At 56.3% G+C, this 16,360-nt stretch overlaps 1 protein-coding gene across 7 annotated transcripts in view; it reads left to right on the top strand.

Moving 5' to 3' along the window:
- The window catches only part of LOC111142575 (thioredoxin reductase 2), a 50,609-nt gene that overhangs the window by 21,420 nt on the left and 12,829 nt on the right, over nucleotides 1–16,360 (top strand). For all 7 annotated transcript variants that reach the window (XM_022495857.1, XM_022495851.1, XM_022495850.1 and 4 more), the window contains 3 exons: nucleotides 6,366–6,385; nucleotides 7,253–7,344; nucleotides 9,667–9,841. In XM_022495857.1, the coding sequence (XP_022351565.1) occupies nucleotides 6,366–6,385; nucleotides 7,253–7,344; nucleotides 9,667–9,841 (287 nt within the window). The remainder of the gene's footprint in view (nucleotides 1–6,365; nucleotides 6,386–7,252; nucleotides 7,345–9,666; nucleotides 9,842–16,360) is intronic.

Below are 16,360 nucleotides of genomic sequence, written 5' to 3'. Positions count from 1 at the left end.
TTCGCGGGCTCGGGCTGTGATCTCAGGCCATTTTGACCACACATTTTCTTGGCTTGTCATGTCATTTCACTTGCGTGGTGTACAAATGGTTTATTTATTTATTTATTTATTTTTCCTCACCTACCTTAGATCTTTCTTTACACTTAATGGCTTTTAGATTTATTGCATGTTCAGGAAGGCCTGCTCCACCCCCAAGATAGCTTTCGAAAAAGAGCCCCTGTGTTTTCCTTTAGGGCTTCCATAGGTCGGATTTTCCTCTACATTCTTGGGGTGTTGGCAGTTCATGTTTGGTGTGGCGTGGATGGCATGGTGGTGTGGTATGGTATGGTGTGGCATGACATGTGTGGTATGGGGTGGCATGGCGGGGTGGCACCCGGGCTGCTAGGGTTCTGGTGTCACTGACCAACAGCCCCACAAGCCAGTGTGAAAGCTCCGTCCCTGAGTAGAGTCCAGTCCCACTCTGGCTTCTGACTCTGACTTTCCTGTACCACTGGCCCAAGTGCCTGGCAATGGCCTCAGATCTTCTCAGTTTTCTTTTGCACTGATTCCTGTGGGTGGAGTGTAGACCCGTTCTGCCAGCCTCTCCATAGTGGTCCTCCGGCTGTGGTTCAGACAGCTCCAGCTGCCACCGGAGCGTGTGTCCTGTCTGAGGCCCCCGTGCACTTCGGTCACCTCGGCCTGTAACCAAAGGCCAACATTTGCTGAATCCCGGTCTTCTGTCAAATTAGTTCCTATATCTTCTGTTGTTTCCTTTGTTTGCTATTTTCCCGTCTCCGTGTCCAGGAAGGGGTCAGTTTGCAGTGATCGCCTCTCAAGCCACTGCTCACAGGAGGCTGGGTGTGCAGAGAGGCTGGTCGGGGCCATCACTTGGGCTGGGGAGGTTGGGAGGCCCAGGCACACCTGGTGCCACTGGTGCTCCGCGCGGTGTCCTAGGGCCCGGTCCCTTCCTCCGCAACCTTACAGCCAGGGCAGCCAGGCGGGGAAGACACCACCCCAGATCTTTCGGCCGGGAGAGCAAGCACTGTGTTTATTTTCTTCAGAAAAAAAACATTTAGAAGATTTTTTTTTTTTTAAGAAAAAAAAAAGCTCTTTCGTTTAGAAGGAATCTAGGTATGTTATTGTTGAAGAAAAAAAAGAGTTTGCAATGTATCAGTCACCCGTTTCGTTCTGAGCATGATTTATGTGAGGAAATGGTTTTTTTTAAAAATTAAGCTGGAGATATATCCCTGTACGATGCTTCTGTGAAAATGTGGCTTTTGTCCGGTGCCGTTAATGCAAGTTGTAACAGTGTGATATGGGAGGCACTGTTTACATGCTGCATTCCTCTCCTGCAGTCAAAATAAGCCCGGAGGGTCTACAGTAGCATTTCTGTATTTTATCAGCTTGGGCTGGGGCTGAGGGGGAGGCCTCCACTCACACTTGGAGGGGCTGTTTCTGCCAGATTTATTTGCCTTATAAATATTCCCTGTGTTTATTTTAACTCGCCTTTAAAATGGAGCTGAAATTAATATGGACCTGAGGGCTGGCCCCCCGGCCCTGTCGTGCCTCCTGTAGCGGGTGGGGCATCTCCGCTGGGTCCCGTCGGGAGGCGCGGCTGGTGGTGGAGGGCACCCAGCGAGTGTGGTCCCCACCAGCCAGCTCCCTACGACCCCATCAGAGGTTCCCGAGGGGCATGGCTGGCCCCGCATCCCTTGTGAGCTCTGCAGCATGCACATGGGCTTTCCTCCCTCCATCCCTTCCCATGATGGGGCATGGGCAGCATCGAGACCTTTTGGGGTGCATTCAAGTGGGGCACAGGGGCCAGTAGCCCTCGGTGGGGCCCACAGCCCTTCAGCCTCCTGTGGTTGTTCCACATCTTTGTCCCCTCGAGGCACGGACCCCAGTGGCCACAGAGGTGTTGAGCCTTCCAGACATGTGAGGAGCCCCTCCCCACTGTCTTGCTTTGCTTGAATCCAGGCCTGGGGAGCCCAGGGCTAGAGAGATGGCAGGGAGGGAATGATGAAGCCCAAGCCTGGCTGTTGGGAAGAATGAAAGTCTTCACGACATGGCTGGGTGCCCGGCTTGGCACCCCGAGGTGACAGATCATGTATGGAAACCTTCACTGTATGCAGCATGAGCTCCCAAGTCTGTGAGCAGGGCCCTCGGAGGCCAAGCTGGGGCTGGGGGGGAGCCCTGGTGCCCCAGACCCTTGGAGCCACACCCTCGGCCCGAGATGGGACCACAAGATTGGCATCTACTCAGCCTCAGCCACCTGAATGCCAGCTTTGTGGCTGGCACAGGTTGAAGAAGTAAGGAAGATTCTGGGGGAAGAACAGGGTCCCCTGGGCAGGTAGCAGGAGCCCCTTCAGAAGTAAAGATCAGGGGAATAATGGTCACTTCCAGAAATTATCAACCACCAGGGGAGGAAGTGGGGGTGCAAAGGGAGTGTGCTGCCCTTCATGGGGAGGCTTAGAGACGGCATCTGCGTGTCCCAGATGTCCAGCCCAGCGACTCCCTGGCAGGTAGAGGGAGGGTGGAAGGGAGAAAGGTAGGCCAGCTCCCCACAGTGCCTTCAAGGAGGCAGGCCAGAGGATTTCGGCTCCACCTTTGATCCCATGGCCTGGTGATCTTGGCTCACTCAGCTGGAGGACCACCTCTTCCACGCCTCTGGGCCTGGGCATCCTGGCTGGGACCTGAGCCTGGCCTCCCAACCTTCCCTGGGCCAGGATCCTCAGGTCTCCACCGCCTGTAACTGTTTAGGTGCCCTAAGGGTGGGGAACCGGGGTCACTCTGCTCCACGCCCCCTTGGCTCCCCAGCCTAGCCGGTCAGCAAGCCCGCCTGGGGTTCACTCCAGGTCTGCAGGCTAGCTCTTTGCACAGCTGGGCTCTGAGCTGGCAGCTTGGGGGTGACCCCAGTGCCATCACCTTTCTCTGACGGCAGAGGACTTGAATGAGACTGGAGCTACCTGGGGCAGCTCTTCCCCCACGTTGGCCTGATACACTCACTACTCTTCCCAGTTGCCAGGAGTGTCCTGCCTTCCACAGCTGCTCTGTCCTTACGGCCCAGAGCTCTGTGCAGAAGGGTGTTTCTTTAACTCAGGCTGATTTTATACTGCCTGTCAGACGTGGTCCTAGAAAGAGCATTTTTTTTTTTTTTGGACCCTTATTTCAAGTCTGGAAGCTGATTAGGTATTATGATCATTCTTCTCTTTCCCTGAGCACAAAAGGGAAGGATAGAAATTTTATCCTGCAAAGAACCACAGACGTTGTGTTAGAAAAACTCCTTGCTGTGAATTTTCTCATTTCCCGCTTAATACCCATGTTCGTTTGGTGTGACACCTTGTGTCCAGCAAAAGGGAGATGGGCTCTCTGCCGGCAACTTGGCTACCAGCCCGTAAAGATCTCTCCCTGGTGTGTGGAGGGCTGCCGGGAGGAACACAACAAGGAAAACAACAACTCGGGGTGGCATTGTTATGAGGCCAGAACAGAGAGGCTCTGGCTGGGCGCAGGTGGGCCCAGTGTCAGACCCTGATAGGTGGGATGGGGCCGGCAGATCCCAGGCAAGCCTGGAGCTAGCCCCCACTGGGAAGGAGGCCTTGCTCCGCGCCCGTGGCCTTCCCGGGGCACCTGCGCTCGGTAGCCCACCTGGCATTTCCTGCACTGGTGGGGCTGCCAAGGAGCCAGGTGCCTGCTGTGAGGCCCTCACTTTGTGTGGGTGTTCTCCTTTGGGGAGCGGATCAGGGGCCTTCAGACTCGAGAGGCAGGTGGAGGGCTCTTTAAGCTGGGGCTTCGAGGGTCTGAATTAAGGCTTTTGTTTCTGCTTCCTCCCCCATTCAGATTTTGAACAAGAAAGGCTGCCCTGTGATTAGGCTAATCCCATGGTTGTTACAGCTTCGCATGAAATGTTTGCACACCGAAGGGCACAGACAGCAGGGTTGCCCAGAACACATGTACGATCGCATCAGGGGCTCCCAGGATGGAGGGTGGTGACTGCCCACATGGGCCAGTGCCCTTAAGTCCGGGTCTCTTAACGTAGTGACAAGGTGAGGGTTTCCATCCTGCGGAGGCTCACTCGGGCCCTTCCACCCCGAATCTGACAAGCAGGTCCTGACTTCTGCTGCTGCCAGCACCCCTGTCCTGTGGTGGGCCAAGGCCAGCACTGGTCCCTGCACCTTGGCAACTGGCCTTGGCCCCGTTGTTCCCAGGCCCCCTTCCTGGCCAGGAATCCCCTCAGCCGCCAGAGGACTTTCTGTGCAGTTTCAAGGCTACAAAAACAAAACAAAACAAAACAAAACAAAAAAACCAGAGTCCCTCTTCTGGCCCTTGTGATCTAGAGACTCCAGAGTCTGTCTGTCTTTGCTCTGGCGTTTTCCTACTTCAACTCATTTGAAGGGAGTTTTCTGAGTTCTTGGAGCCTATGTTCTGCAAAGAATAATGACCATTTGACAAATTGGGGGTGGGGTGGAGTGAAAACCAGTATTGTTGATAATCCTTGCTCACGACAAGAAGAGACTTCAGATTACCTTCCAGAAGGCAGGACGCGTATTTGTTTATGAGATTTGAGCTCTACACATGCAGTCAAGGCACCCACTTTGGAGTGGCTGAGCTGGCTGGCACCAGCCTCCTCCCAGATGTGCCCTCTGTTGGCAGCTCAGAGCTGGTGGCCTGAGAAGGGTGGGTCCCCATGACTGGGAGGTGAGAGTGGGAGGCCCAGAATGCTGAGGTGGCTCCGGGATAGGGGGACCTGGGGGTTCCGCATCTGCATGGCCGCCTGCCTACCTCCCTGTCCGGCTTCCCAACCACACAGGGCAAGAAGTGGCGAGGGACCAGGGGGCAGCAGAAACAAAGCAGTCATGCCAAAATCCGGAGACTGCCCTCCCACATCCTTAGCAATGTGACACAAGGGTCTGGAGATGTCCTGCAGGCAATAGCTGACAGCTGGCTAGCTCCTGCTGGAGGGCCCACGTCCCAGAGGCCAGAAGTCTCCAAGACAGGCCAGGACAGCCCTGTTGTCCAACAGAGGGGCTCCCACATCACACAACAGTGTGATGTGGCTGTGGCTTTCACATCTTAGAGGAAAGCTTGTGCTTCTCACCGCATACATCGAGCACAAAAGAAGTTAGATTGTGTCATTTTGAAAACGTCCCTCCACAGAGACTTACCTGTTACACACCTGTGTGTGTTGCCACATCCACATGTGGATCCGCGTGAATGCCACCGTGTCTGTTTCTTAGACATTGCCAGGCCCGTATGGGACCCTGAATGCATCTCCGTGCTCCTGCCAGCCGCGTGGCCTAGTGTTCTTCTCAACTTTCTCATGCGGTGAGCTCTGTTCACTCGCCCCGAGCATGACTCCAGCCCAGTTCTGTCCCCGGCCCCCGAGAGGAAGCCGTGTGCCAGTTGCCTTCCGCGGGGCACCTGCGGCAGTATTCCACGGGATAGACTGCTTTTTGAAATGGAATTATATCATTAGTACCTGCCGGGATTAGTGCTGACATTGGGCTTATCCGTCCTTACATCACCTCCTCTTGTTCAAAGGCTGAAGGGGTGATCTGACAAGCCCACCCACATGTTGCCACCCGGGCTGGGAATTTTCGGTCTATGTTAGGCTGTGCGCATGTGTGTGTGTGTTTGTGCTGGTGTGCATGTGTGTTCACATATGCAGAGTGGAGCTGAATCACAAGAGAGGGCTTATGCTACTAGGGTAGATATTTTAAATGACTCTTCTGGGTCCCAGTGTCCTATGTCTCCCGCTGCCCCCCAGGTGTCCTCATCTTTGCTCCAAGGAACTGGCCCTCCTGGCCCCGGCCCGTGTGAGGTGGGGCTGGACAGCCTGGCCTTCCAGGGTCCGAGGATGTTCTGACTAGCCACTGCTTTCCCAGAATCCTCCCTGCTGTCTGGTGCCCTCCCCGTCCTACAGAGCATATCTGCCACCGAAGATCCGGAGGGAACCCCATGCCAAGAGTTTACACTAGGACAGAAGGAAAACCATTCCCCTTATTCCACTGGGCTTTTCCTCCACACACCCGTGGACTCCACATCAGTGGCACTCCTGGGATCTCTCGCAGGACATGGGCTCTTCTCTCACTGACCACTCACATCCTTCACCACCTGGCAATTTTCTGATTCAGTGACACTGTGTTTGTCATTTATCTCACAGTCAGAGCCTCTGGGAAGTGGGTTTTGTACCTTGGGACAACCTGTTTGAACAGTGAGCCTTGGCTGATTCATCAACAGTGACACATCAGCTGACCAGGCACCTTGCAGGGAAGCTCAAGGGCCCTGTTCCCCTGACAGAGGCCCCATTCAGGACAGCTGCATGGGGGCCATGGTGAGCCACGTATGGTACTCACCATTCTTTCCCTCTGTGTCCTTTCCTCTAACAGGTTGGTGGTCGGGGCCAGCTGTATCCTTTGCCGGCGTACAGGTGACAGCCGGCTGTGCTCACAGGCCTGAGAGGGGACACCCGGTTCCTACAGCCCCTCCCCCATGGCCCTCCCTTCCAGCAGGGAGGACCGTCTGCCGCCTGGAGTCTGGCGTTTCCAGGGCCACTCAGGGCAGATGACCTGTACCCAGGGGACAATTTGAGGCTGACCTTTGAGGCTAGGGCTTCCTGGAGGCATTTCCTGAGCCGCACACTGAGATGCCTGGAGCCCTTCAGGGCAGCTGGACACAGCCGTGAGGCAGGTGGTGCTCCCTGGAGAGCAGTCCCATCCGGGCCTGTTCCTTCAGAAGGAGCGGTAACACCAGAGAGGCTCAAGGGAGGAGCCATGGGAGGATCTGAGGTCAGGAGAGGGGATAGCTGAGGGAAGGGGAAAGCTGGGACTGCTAGCTGGGAGCCAGGTTCGAAGGTAGCTCTTCTATTTCTTTCATGAAGGACACTCTTCCCTTCTGTTGCTACTCGGACCCCTTGGGGGTCCTGGCACCAAAGGCTGATATTGAATTGCAAGGAGCCTGGACAGATGCCCCATGGAGGCAGAAGCCACCTGGCCCTGGGTGCTGGAGGGTGCCCCTGTGCCGTGGCTCTCAGAGTCCCCTCCTCACTTTGGACATGTGTTTCTGAGGTCGGGGTGTGGGAGGGGGTCTTTGTGGCTTGTGTTGGGAGCCTCTTCCAGGCTGACTGGAGATTGTGGGGGAGCGGGTGGCTGGCCAGAGCACTGGGGGTGTCTGGCCACAGCTGCTGCTTTCCCAGAATCCTTCCTGCTGCCTGGTGCCCTCCCGGTCCCTTGGCTCCTGATGTCACGATCCATTAGCCTTCCTTAGCCTCTGGCAGACGTGGCCCTGGAGTGTGCTGGCTTCCTCACCGGTCTCGGATTGGACACGACCGTCATGATAAGAAGCATCCCTCTCCGGGGCTTTGACCAGGTATGGCCGTGGGTGCCCCAGCTCCCACCCTGTGCTCTCTCCCAGGCGGGTGCAGGTGTGGTCTGGGAGTGAGGTCTCAGTCTTTCAAAACTGGCCCTTGTGTTGAGTGAGGAGATTGTTCCTGAAACAGAAAACACCTGCCAGAGTGTGGGAGGAGGGGCTGGCCCATGGAATGTATGGCAACATCCCCCCAGATCAAAGGGACATTGGTGGGCACGGCAGGCCAGCCTCATGGACCACAAGGTTGGGTCAACCCTTCTAGTCCCTCCATTAGAAAGCAGAAAGAATGTGGTGGCTAGTCTGCTGTCCCCCATCTCCCCTGCTGAGCTCCTCTGGTGTCTGAGCAGGGTGCCACCTCCGTGGGGACAGCACCGGGTCGGGAAGCAGGTGCCAGACTGGTAAGGCCATGGGAGCCTTAGGAGGTGACAGAAAAGAGGGAATGTATGAGTAAGGACGAGCACTTGGTGGCTGTCCTGGCCGGCAGCCCACCCTGAGTGCTCAGAGTGTCCCACACAGCCTCTGAAGCCCCGCCAGTTCCACGTCCTGTCCACTGCATGGGGCCAGCTCCTCTCACGGCCTGCCTGTCAGTTGGCCACTCCTGAGAGCCACATGGCAGGAGCTCAGAGGGCCACCCTGTGGGGTCTGAAGAGTACAGGTTGTCCTGACCCGCATTAGGGCCATAGACGCCCCTGATGATGGCAGAGGCAGGGGCACGTGGTTTGCTGTTTGTTTGTTTGTTTAACTAAAATTCTTCAAGAAAAAGTCACCTGTTAAAACCCAAGTCTAGGGCTTTCACTGTCAAGAGGTCAAAATTTCCTTTCACGTGCCTGAGAAGGAAGACAGACCCCTGTCCGTCTGTGCTGTCTGGCCTCATGAGCTCTTGCAGGGGTGGGGAAGCAGTGGGCCTGCCGTGTCCAGCGCCCAGCCCCAGCCCACCCGGTGGATGCTGTATATGCTGTGTGGGGCCGTACTTGCTTGCTTTCTTGCTTTCTTTCTGAGATTTTATGTCAGAGAGAAAGAGAAAGAGCAAATGAGTAGGGAGAATGTATGGCAGAGGGAAAAGGAGGCTCTCCCCTGAGTGAGGAGCCTGATGCGAGATTTGATCTCAAGACTTTGGGATCATGACCTGAGCTAAAGGCAGACCCTTAACCGACTGAGCTAGCCAGGCCAGGCGGCAACATCTGGGAAAGTCTCGGTGCCTCGGGCCATGGGTGGAGACGGCCAGTCGCAAACCAGACAGGAACCACATGAGGCCACGCTGTAGGACACTGAGAAGGACAAGGCCTGTGAAGTAGGGGGGCCTGTAGGGACAGGGACCACTCAGAAGACTGGCCTTCCAGCCCAGGCAGAAGTTGGAGACCGACAAGAGGGGATGCCCTGGGACATGGGGGCACAGTGGGGAGGCCAGGTGACCCAGGCCCTGCCTAAGAAGGATGTGCAGCCCTGGTGGCAGGCACATGGTCTGGCCACGTGGCTCAGTTGGGCCCAGTAATTCCCCCACGGACTGTGACAGAGACTCCAGGCTCATCAGGAGTCCAGAGGGAGGAGCCGCCTACACTTGTGTTCCTGTGACTCATGTGACAGTCCTGAACAGGCAGGGCTCCTCATGGTGTATGTCTTTATATGAGCGGGTACCAGGAAGCTGTGTCTGACTGGGGCTCTGGTCAGCGCAAGCCCTGCCACCCCCCCCACAGCGGCCCCAGGAGCTGAGCCCCCATCTGCAGCCAGGGGGTACAGAGCCTCCAAGGCTGGGAGGAGGGAGCCCTCTCTGCAGATGCCAGGGTCCACCTCCACCCACCCCCACCATGCCTGCTACCTTGTATATCTTGGTGGGGAGCAGAGGGGCCCACCTACTATCCCAACTCCCCAGAGGCAGAGGAGGTGACAGCATTTGGCAATGGTGGCAGGAATGGAGCCAAGTATCATCTCATTCAGCCAGGCCAGAGCCCCCAGGGGCAAAGGGTGCTTCTCTGTCACTGTTTTCAGTGAAGACTTAGTTAATCGGCATGTAGAGAAGACCCTGAAGGTCAAGTGCATCCTAATCCAAGGGCCCCAGGTTCTCGGATTTGGAGCTGGCATCAGGTGCTCTCCCAGCTCAGCCCTCACTTCCACAGAGGACAAGGGGACCCAGAAGTAGGGGTGGACAGAGGCCACCTAGCAGCCGGGGGGCCTTGGACCTTCCCCCTTGAATGGACCTTTCTTGGGCTCCTCTAGGGCTTTTTTTAAGCAGGCAGGAGACCATGTCCTTTCCTCCCACAGTCATTAGGAGTGGACGTTCTCACTGCCACCCGGCCCTCACAGCACATCTCTTATGCTTTGCAGCAAATGTCTTCCTTGGTCACGGAGTACATGGCATCTCAAGGCACCCGGTTCCTGAGAGGCTGTACCCCCTCCAGAGTACGGAGGCTCCCAGATGGCCAGCTCCAGGTTACCTGGGAGGACCTCAGCTCTGGCAAGGAGGACATGGGCACTTTCAACACCGTTCTGTGGGCCATAGGTAAGGGTGCGCCGAGCCACAGGTGAGCCACATGGAGACCAGCAGCATCGCCTCCCCCTTCCTGCTGTCTCCAGGGCTCCCCTCGTCCTGCTGGCTTTTGGGTGGGTCAGCTGTCACAGCACACCTCTTAGGCCATCGGAACAGCCCGTGGAGGTGTTTCCCTCACCTCCAGTGGGTGGGTTTGAGCTCTGCAGGAGTAAATGCCTCACTGGCTTTTGTGGAAACCACACTTTGCAGATCTCCCAAGATGGCGTCAGTGATGGGGCCGAGGCCTTGGGCCTTCCTCTGCTGCACATGGCTTGGAAGCCAGCTCACCCACACGTGGTTGTGTTCTCATCCTCCCATTCTCTGAGAGGTGTGGGTCTAGCTTTCTGTGGGGAGAGAGGGGCGAAAGTTGAGCAAGCATGGCTGGACAGAATTAGCCTGTTGCTGACATTGCTGGACGTACTCCCTCCCGGGCTGGCTCCTCCCTGCACCGCAAGGGAGCAGGATGGAGAGTGGGGATGGAGTAGGGAGACACCTGCCCAGGGCCTGGGCCTCAGCTGGTCTGAGGGAAGGGACATGGGCTCTGAGGAAAGGCGCCCTGGCCAGGAGCCAGGCGGGAAAAGCAGAGAGCTCAGAGTGTCCATCATGAGCCTGCCTGTGGCTGTGAGTGGGGTCTGGCCCTGTGCGCTATTTCCAGTTCGCCAGGGTCTCTCTGCACTGAGCCTGGTCCATTGTCCCTCCTCCGTGAGCCCGGGCTCGGAACTGTGTAGCTGTCAGAATCCTCAGCCACCCCCACATCGGTTTATCAAATGTTTACTGAGTGCTCAGAGGGGCCTTCATGTCAGTGTCTGTCAGGACCTAGTTGGCCTGGTCCCGGCATCCCCTGCGGGGAGGCTCCCGGGAGGAGCCGGGCTGCGTCATAGAGCAGTGTGCTTCTGAGAAGCTTCTCTGATTTTTCTGAGTCCTCAGAATGCTGGGAAATCAGACCATGAGATAAACTCTGAGGAAGTTGGAGTCCTTCACTTGTGTGTGGTCAACACAGGCAGATTTAAGAAGCAAGGAAAACTCCTTGCAGTTCATTTAGTGCCTCTTGCCCAAAACTTAGTAAATGGCCACAGGAAATACTCTTGTTCGGTTCATAAAAGTAAATTGAAGTGGGTTTATTTTGGTAAATACCGTGAAAGATTCTATAACTTTTCAGGTCCAGAAGTGTAAGTTGACATTTATCTTGAAGTCCATTCTAAAAGGTGCAGTGGCAAGTCTCTCCCTTCCCGTCTGCACCCCCAGCCTCTTCCTTTGTCCCCTGATAACACCTTGGGGACCCCAAACACCCACATCCCTTCTCTTGCCGTTGGACAGAGGCAAAGGCCTATGCCAATATGCCATCCGCTAAGCCTACGCTAAGGGCAGCAGCTCAGAGGGCAAGGGGCTGTGCCCTGGGGAAGCCTCGAGGTCCTCCCAGCTTCCAGACAGGTCCCTGGTGGGCGACACAAGGGGCCCCTGGTGCACATGCCTGTCCTCCCCTCTGCAGGAGTCCGTTTTATTTTCTGTATTTTCAAAAAGAGCATCCCCCAGACAGTCTGCCCAACGTGATTGATGCTGGGGGTGGAAGCTTTTCACAGTCCTTGGCCTTTGACCTTGCTTCCCGAGGCGGCGCTGCGGTGGCGGCGGCGGTTTCTGGCACGCCTCCTGGGGCTGTACGGGCATGTGCTGACTTTGCTGCTAGCTCCCGGGCCAGGTTTTGTAAACAATCGGGAGCCACTTCCCAGTTTAACAACTGGGAATGTTTTCTGCCGGTTTACCCTGATAAGCCTTTAGCCAAGCATCGTTTCTGCTTGCAATGAAGGACGATCAGTGGGCCAGGAGGTTAAAATAAAGCTCCCCTGGGGGCCGAAGGGCTGGCCCAGCAAATAGCTCTGGGACCGTGGGTCCTGCTCCAGTAGCGAGTGCTGCGTGCACACCAGCGGGACTTTGACGTGTGTAAAAAACAGGAGGGAAGGATGGCCCTCGTGTCCGGAGGACACATAGCAAGGGCCACGAGGAGCTTCCGTGGGGCCGAGCTTGTGCTTGGCACCTGGGTCACGGCTGGTGAGGACAGTCTGCGCAGGGATGGCGAGGAGGGCCCGGCAGTCTGCAAGCCTGGGAGGACTCCTGAGCCTCTTCCTCTGCCCAGCCTTGATCTCCACGTGGTGGATTAAACACATTAGCAGTTAAAGCAGTTAATTGCTGTGCAGGGGGCCGGCTCATTGTTTGTCTCTGAATCACCCACCCACACCAGGTGTCTCAGATAATAGACTGGGAACTCGCAGCGAGGAGGATTTCCTGTCTGCAGATGTGCCGATTACGGTGCTGAGTGAAGACAGTCAGCCTGCAGCCGCCGCAGGCTCGAATTCACCCTGTGCAGTTAACCAGTTGTGGCCTGAATCCTCAGCCATTGGGGGGCGGCCATGGGTGGGGGGAGCAGGGGCAGGATGGGGCAGGACAGGGACACCGACGGGACACTTGCGCATGGAATCGCTTCCCAGCTGGAGCTCCACTGAGGTTCAGCTTCGACTTTGTTTCCGAGGCTGGACGGAGGGCCGTTGGAGCAAAGCCCTGGGAAAGCCGGCCGCTCAAACTCTCCTGTGCCCCCCAGCATCTCTAGCCTCCTGGAAGGTTTACTGGCCCCCTCTCAGGGCAAGGGTGGACGCTCTTGGTGCTTCCCTCCCTGGGCTATGAGAGTCCTGCCCACGGTCAGAACGCCCAGACGGCTGGTGTCCCCACCGCCCGGAGTGCCAGGAAGGGCCGGCCTGGCCATGCCTCAGCAGCCCCCCTTGGTCTATTAGGAATCAGCCACTTCCTCTTCCTCAGACTTTGTCTTAGCAGGGAAATTGGTATCGCCCACCTGGGTGTGAAACCCACAGATAACTTCCAAGCTTCTAAAATGGCATAACGAGAGCCAGCAGGTGCTGGAGGCCCGGCTTTCTAGTTTCTTGGTTTTGTTTTTGTTTTTGTTTTAAATCTTATTAATGTATTTGGGAAAGAGAGCATGGGGGTGGTGGTGGTAGAAAGAGCAGAGGGAGAAGGACAAGCAGACTCTGTGCTGAGCACAGAGCCCAACGGGGGGCTTGATCCCATGACCCTGAGATCATGACCTGAGCTGAAGACCTGGATGGTCCACTGACTAAGCCACCTAGGTGCCCCCCTACTCCGGCTCTCCAGCTTTAATCCAACCACCATATTGGGGACCCCCCTCCCTGTAGAGCCCACTTACACAAAGTGTACCCATGGACCACAGCCGAGGAGGTGGTGGCACCTGTGGAGACAGCAATGGGACCTGCGGTACCCAAGGAGTGGAGTGCGACTGCCCAGGGTGGGCTGCAGACTTGGGCTCCCCTCTCTACCACGGGGACTGCTGGCTTTGGTTTCCAGGGGGCCGCCTTGCTCAGCTACATTCAGCTGATGGCTCCTTCATCCCACAGACACCCCCTTCGAGTCCTTGTGGACCGTCTCCCCACCCCCCACCCCTGAGTGCTGGGCAGCAGCGCTAGGAGCTGGAGGCAAAACAGAAGTGAGCCCCCGAGGCTGGGAATTCATGGGTGTGTGTGTGTATGGGGGTTCTCTTGAGTCCAGCAAGAAGGATGAAGCAGTCCAGGCCCCTGTGCCCCCTGATAGCCATGAGAGAAGCCCAGGCTGGCGTGGGGCTGCTGGAGAGGGACTAGCAGGTGGAGCGTGGGTGCAACCTTGTTGAGAGAAGCCCAGTCCAAGGCCCCTGGGCCTGTTCTTTGGGGCCGTGTCATGCTGTGGCTGTAGGAAACTGCACGCGGTTGTGTTCCTCCCGGGGGGGACCTCGGAGCAACCTAACAGGTTGTGACAGGTTCCCACATGTGGACTCCCCGGGTCACCTAAGGCCCACCTTTCTCAGCTCCCCAGGCCTGAAAGGGGAGCACTGCTCCGCTCGTGAGCCTCTCATATTCTAACACCTTTTTATTTCAGTTTAAACGTCAAGTTTGTAAATAGCCACGTGAAGAGAGACTCCAGTCTCTGTGTGTATGTGGTGTGTTTCCTTGGAGGGAAAGGAGATGTTCAGGGAGTTCTTCCTGTCGGCCCCTCCCACAGACCAAGGGAAGCGGCTGAGCCTGAGACCATGGCCTTCCCCTGCCACACCATGTGGCCCTGGGTGATGGACCCCAGCTCATGAGCCAACACCGTCGACTCTGGCTGTCATTCATCTCTGCTGTGGCTCACTGTGGCATCAACCCATTGCAGAGGCAGGGCAGTGGGAAAACAGCCTCCGTGCTTGCAGACTGGCCCTCTGCCCTCTGGGAAGTCCTGCACCAGTGCAGGCCGGGAGCTGTCTCCTGCCCGTGTCCAGGGTCACCTTGACCCCCACAGCCGTCAGACCCAGGCCAGCCTACCTTCGCACTTATGGTCTTTTTACCAAATCAGATTCAATATTTATGATTAGAACTTAGTGGAAGCAAGTTGTTTTTTAAAAAAAGAAAAAAGTCTTACTGAAAATGGTTATAAAGATAAATAGGCATCTTTTTTGTTTTGTTTTGTTTTTGCATTAATGTGCACTATCTAAATTTTGCAAGTGCTACTGGGAGCCATCAACCAGCAGGAAGGTTATATTGATATTTGTAATTGTTACAGCAATAATTACCACCTACCAGGGAATGTGTCCCTTCCTGAGGGTTCCCGTGGACCAAACTGCTGCTGGGTCTGGGTTGGAGGCTGCACCACGTTCCAGGGCTGGCTGTAGGGGTTTACGAGCCCATGTGAGCTTATTTTATGTGTTGTCAGTGCTGCACACAGGCTTGAATGGGAAAGGCCCATGTTGTGTTTCATGGGGAGGGGACAGTGGTGAGAGGTGTCCTCAGGATGGCCTGGGGGGCAGTGGCAGGTGCTGGTGGTCACAGTAAGCCTCCAGTCTCAGGTCACACTAAGGTGCTCGGGTCATGGTAAGGCTCACTTATTCATTCAGCAAACATTGAGCCCTATCTGGACCCCAGGGCAGCAGGTTGGGTCCTCTGCCCTGTTCTTGGGGCCCCTAAGGTTGTAGACTGGGGTTCTGGGGCTATTTTAGAAGGGGCCATTTGAGAAAACAAAAGGAGCCCTTTGTTGTTGTTATCCTTTCCCCTAAAGTCCCAAAGATGACAAGAGACACATAATAAACTTTTTTTAAAAGGTGAGCCTCAAGGGATCTGACTAGAGGTGCCAAAGGTGTGAGTTCTGCCTTCCCTGTCTGGCCCAGGGTGACCCGCAGGCCAGCCTAGGGGGAGTGGCTGACTCTGGGGGCCCATGCATGTTTCCCCCCCAGGAGGGATGCCAGGAGGGGTGCTCTGTGAACCTGTGTGAAGCTGTTGATCCGATCTCCTGGACCCCCACCCTCCTGATACTCGCCTGCGTCTGTGTGATCAGAGCCCCTCATTCGCCCTGTCATACCCCTGCTGGCACTTAAATCTTAACTCATTATACGGATTGCCCTTCACTCGTCGGAACGTGTGCTCCAGGCAGGCGTGAAATTGGAGGGAATGCCCGTTTTCCTGTAACAGGGAGACAGAGGCCCAGGAAACTGCATATGTCCAGTTGTCTGTGTCCCTGGGCCCAGCTGAGCAGGTAGGAAGGACCAAAACTGCCATCTGGGGAGTTTTTGACCTTCAGCTTTCTCCAGCCTTCTCTCTCACCCACGCTGGTGAGCGTGGGGGCCAGGCTGCCTCCCCAGACCAGTAGCAGCAGCTGGTGGGACTCTGGGGCCGTGAGAGGACTGCTGGTCTGGTCCAGCTGCCCCGGGAGCTCTCAGGCTGATTGCGGCTTCCCGCACCACTTCAGGGCCCCAGGATGTCCTGGATGCCAGGACTGTCTTACGTTGGTGACACCAGGGTCACTTAGAGGGACTCAGCAGACAAGGCTGAGCCTGGTGAGGGAGGCAGCTCTAAGGACCCATCCACACATTGGTTTGGACTCTGCCTCTGAGGAGGAAGTGAGAACATGTTTGTTTCTGGAATCTTGACACCCTTGTTGTTTGCAGTAAATATGAGTGTCACTCGGGCAGTTCACAAGAGGAAATACAGCTACTGAATATGTGGCCCAAAGTCCTTAGTTTTACAGGTAAATATACTGGTAGTCAAAGAAGTGGAAATTAAAACTTTGGTCAGAGGGAAGGAACAAGCCCCAGAAGGGGCCACCATCCAGGCACAGCTCCCCGCCCTGGGCCTGGGAAGCCCCACCTGGTCGGTGGGCCTTCCTCTGAGGACTGTCCCGAGGAACTAAACTGACACACAGACAGACTGCCTTCCCCATGCTGGTGGTGTCCAGGGAGCAGAGATGCGGGAACCAGGCCTGGGAGCCGTTCAGCTGCACTCAGCAAGCCTGAGCTGGGTACCAAAGAGACAAGGCCCCAGGGAGCAAGAGATCCCCCAGGGCATGGAGTGAGTGGCCTGCGAGGGGTGTGGGAAAGCACTGTGTGCGACACACAGGGTGATGTGCATGGGGAGAAGGGTGCCACGGAGGTGCCCGTCTTCCCCCAACCCCCAGGTCGCCTGAGGAGTC

Source organism: Enhydra lutris, unplaced genomic scaffold, assembly GCF_002288905.1.
Source record: "Enhydra lutris kenyoni isolate GAN:26980312 unplaced genomic scaffold, ASM228890v2 scaffoldscaffold8, whole genome shotgun sequence".
In the NCBI taxonomy this organism is placed as follows: Eukaryota; Metazoa; Chordata; class Mammalia; order Carnivora; family Mustelidae; genus Enhydra; species Enhydra lutris.
This window is presented reverse-complemented; position numbering and strand designations above follow the sequence as displayed.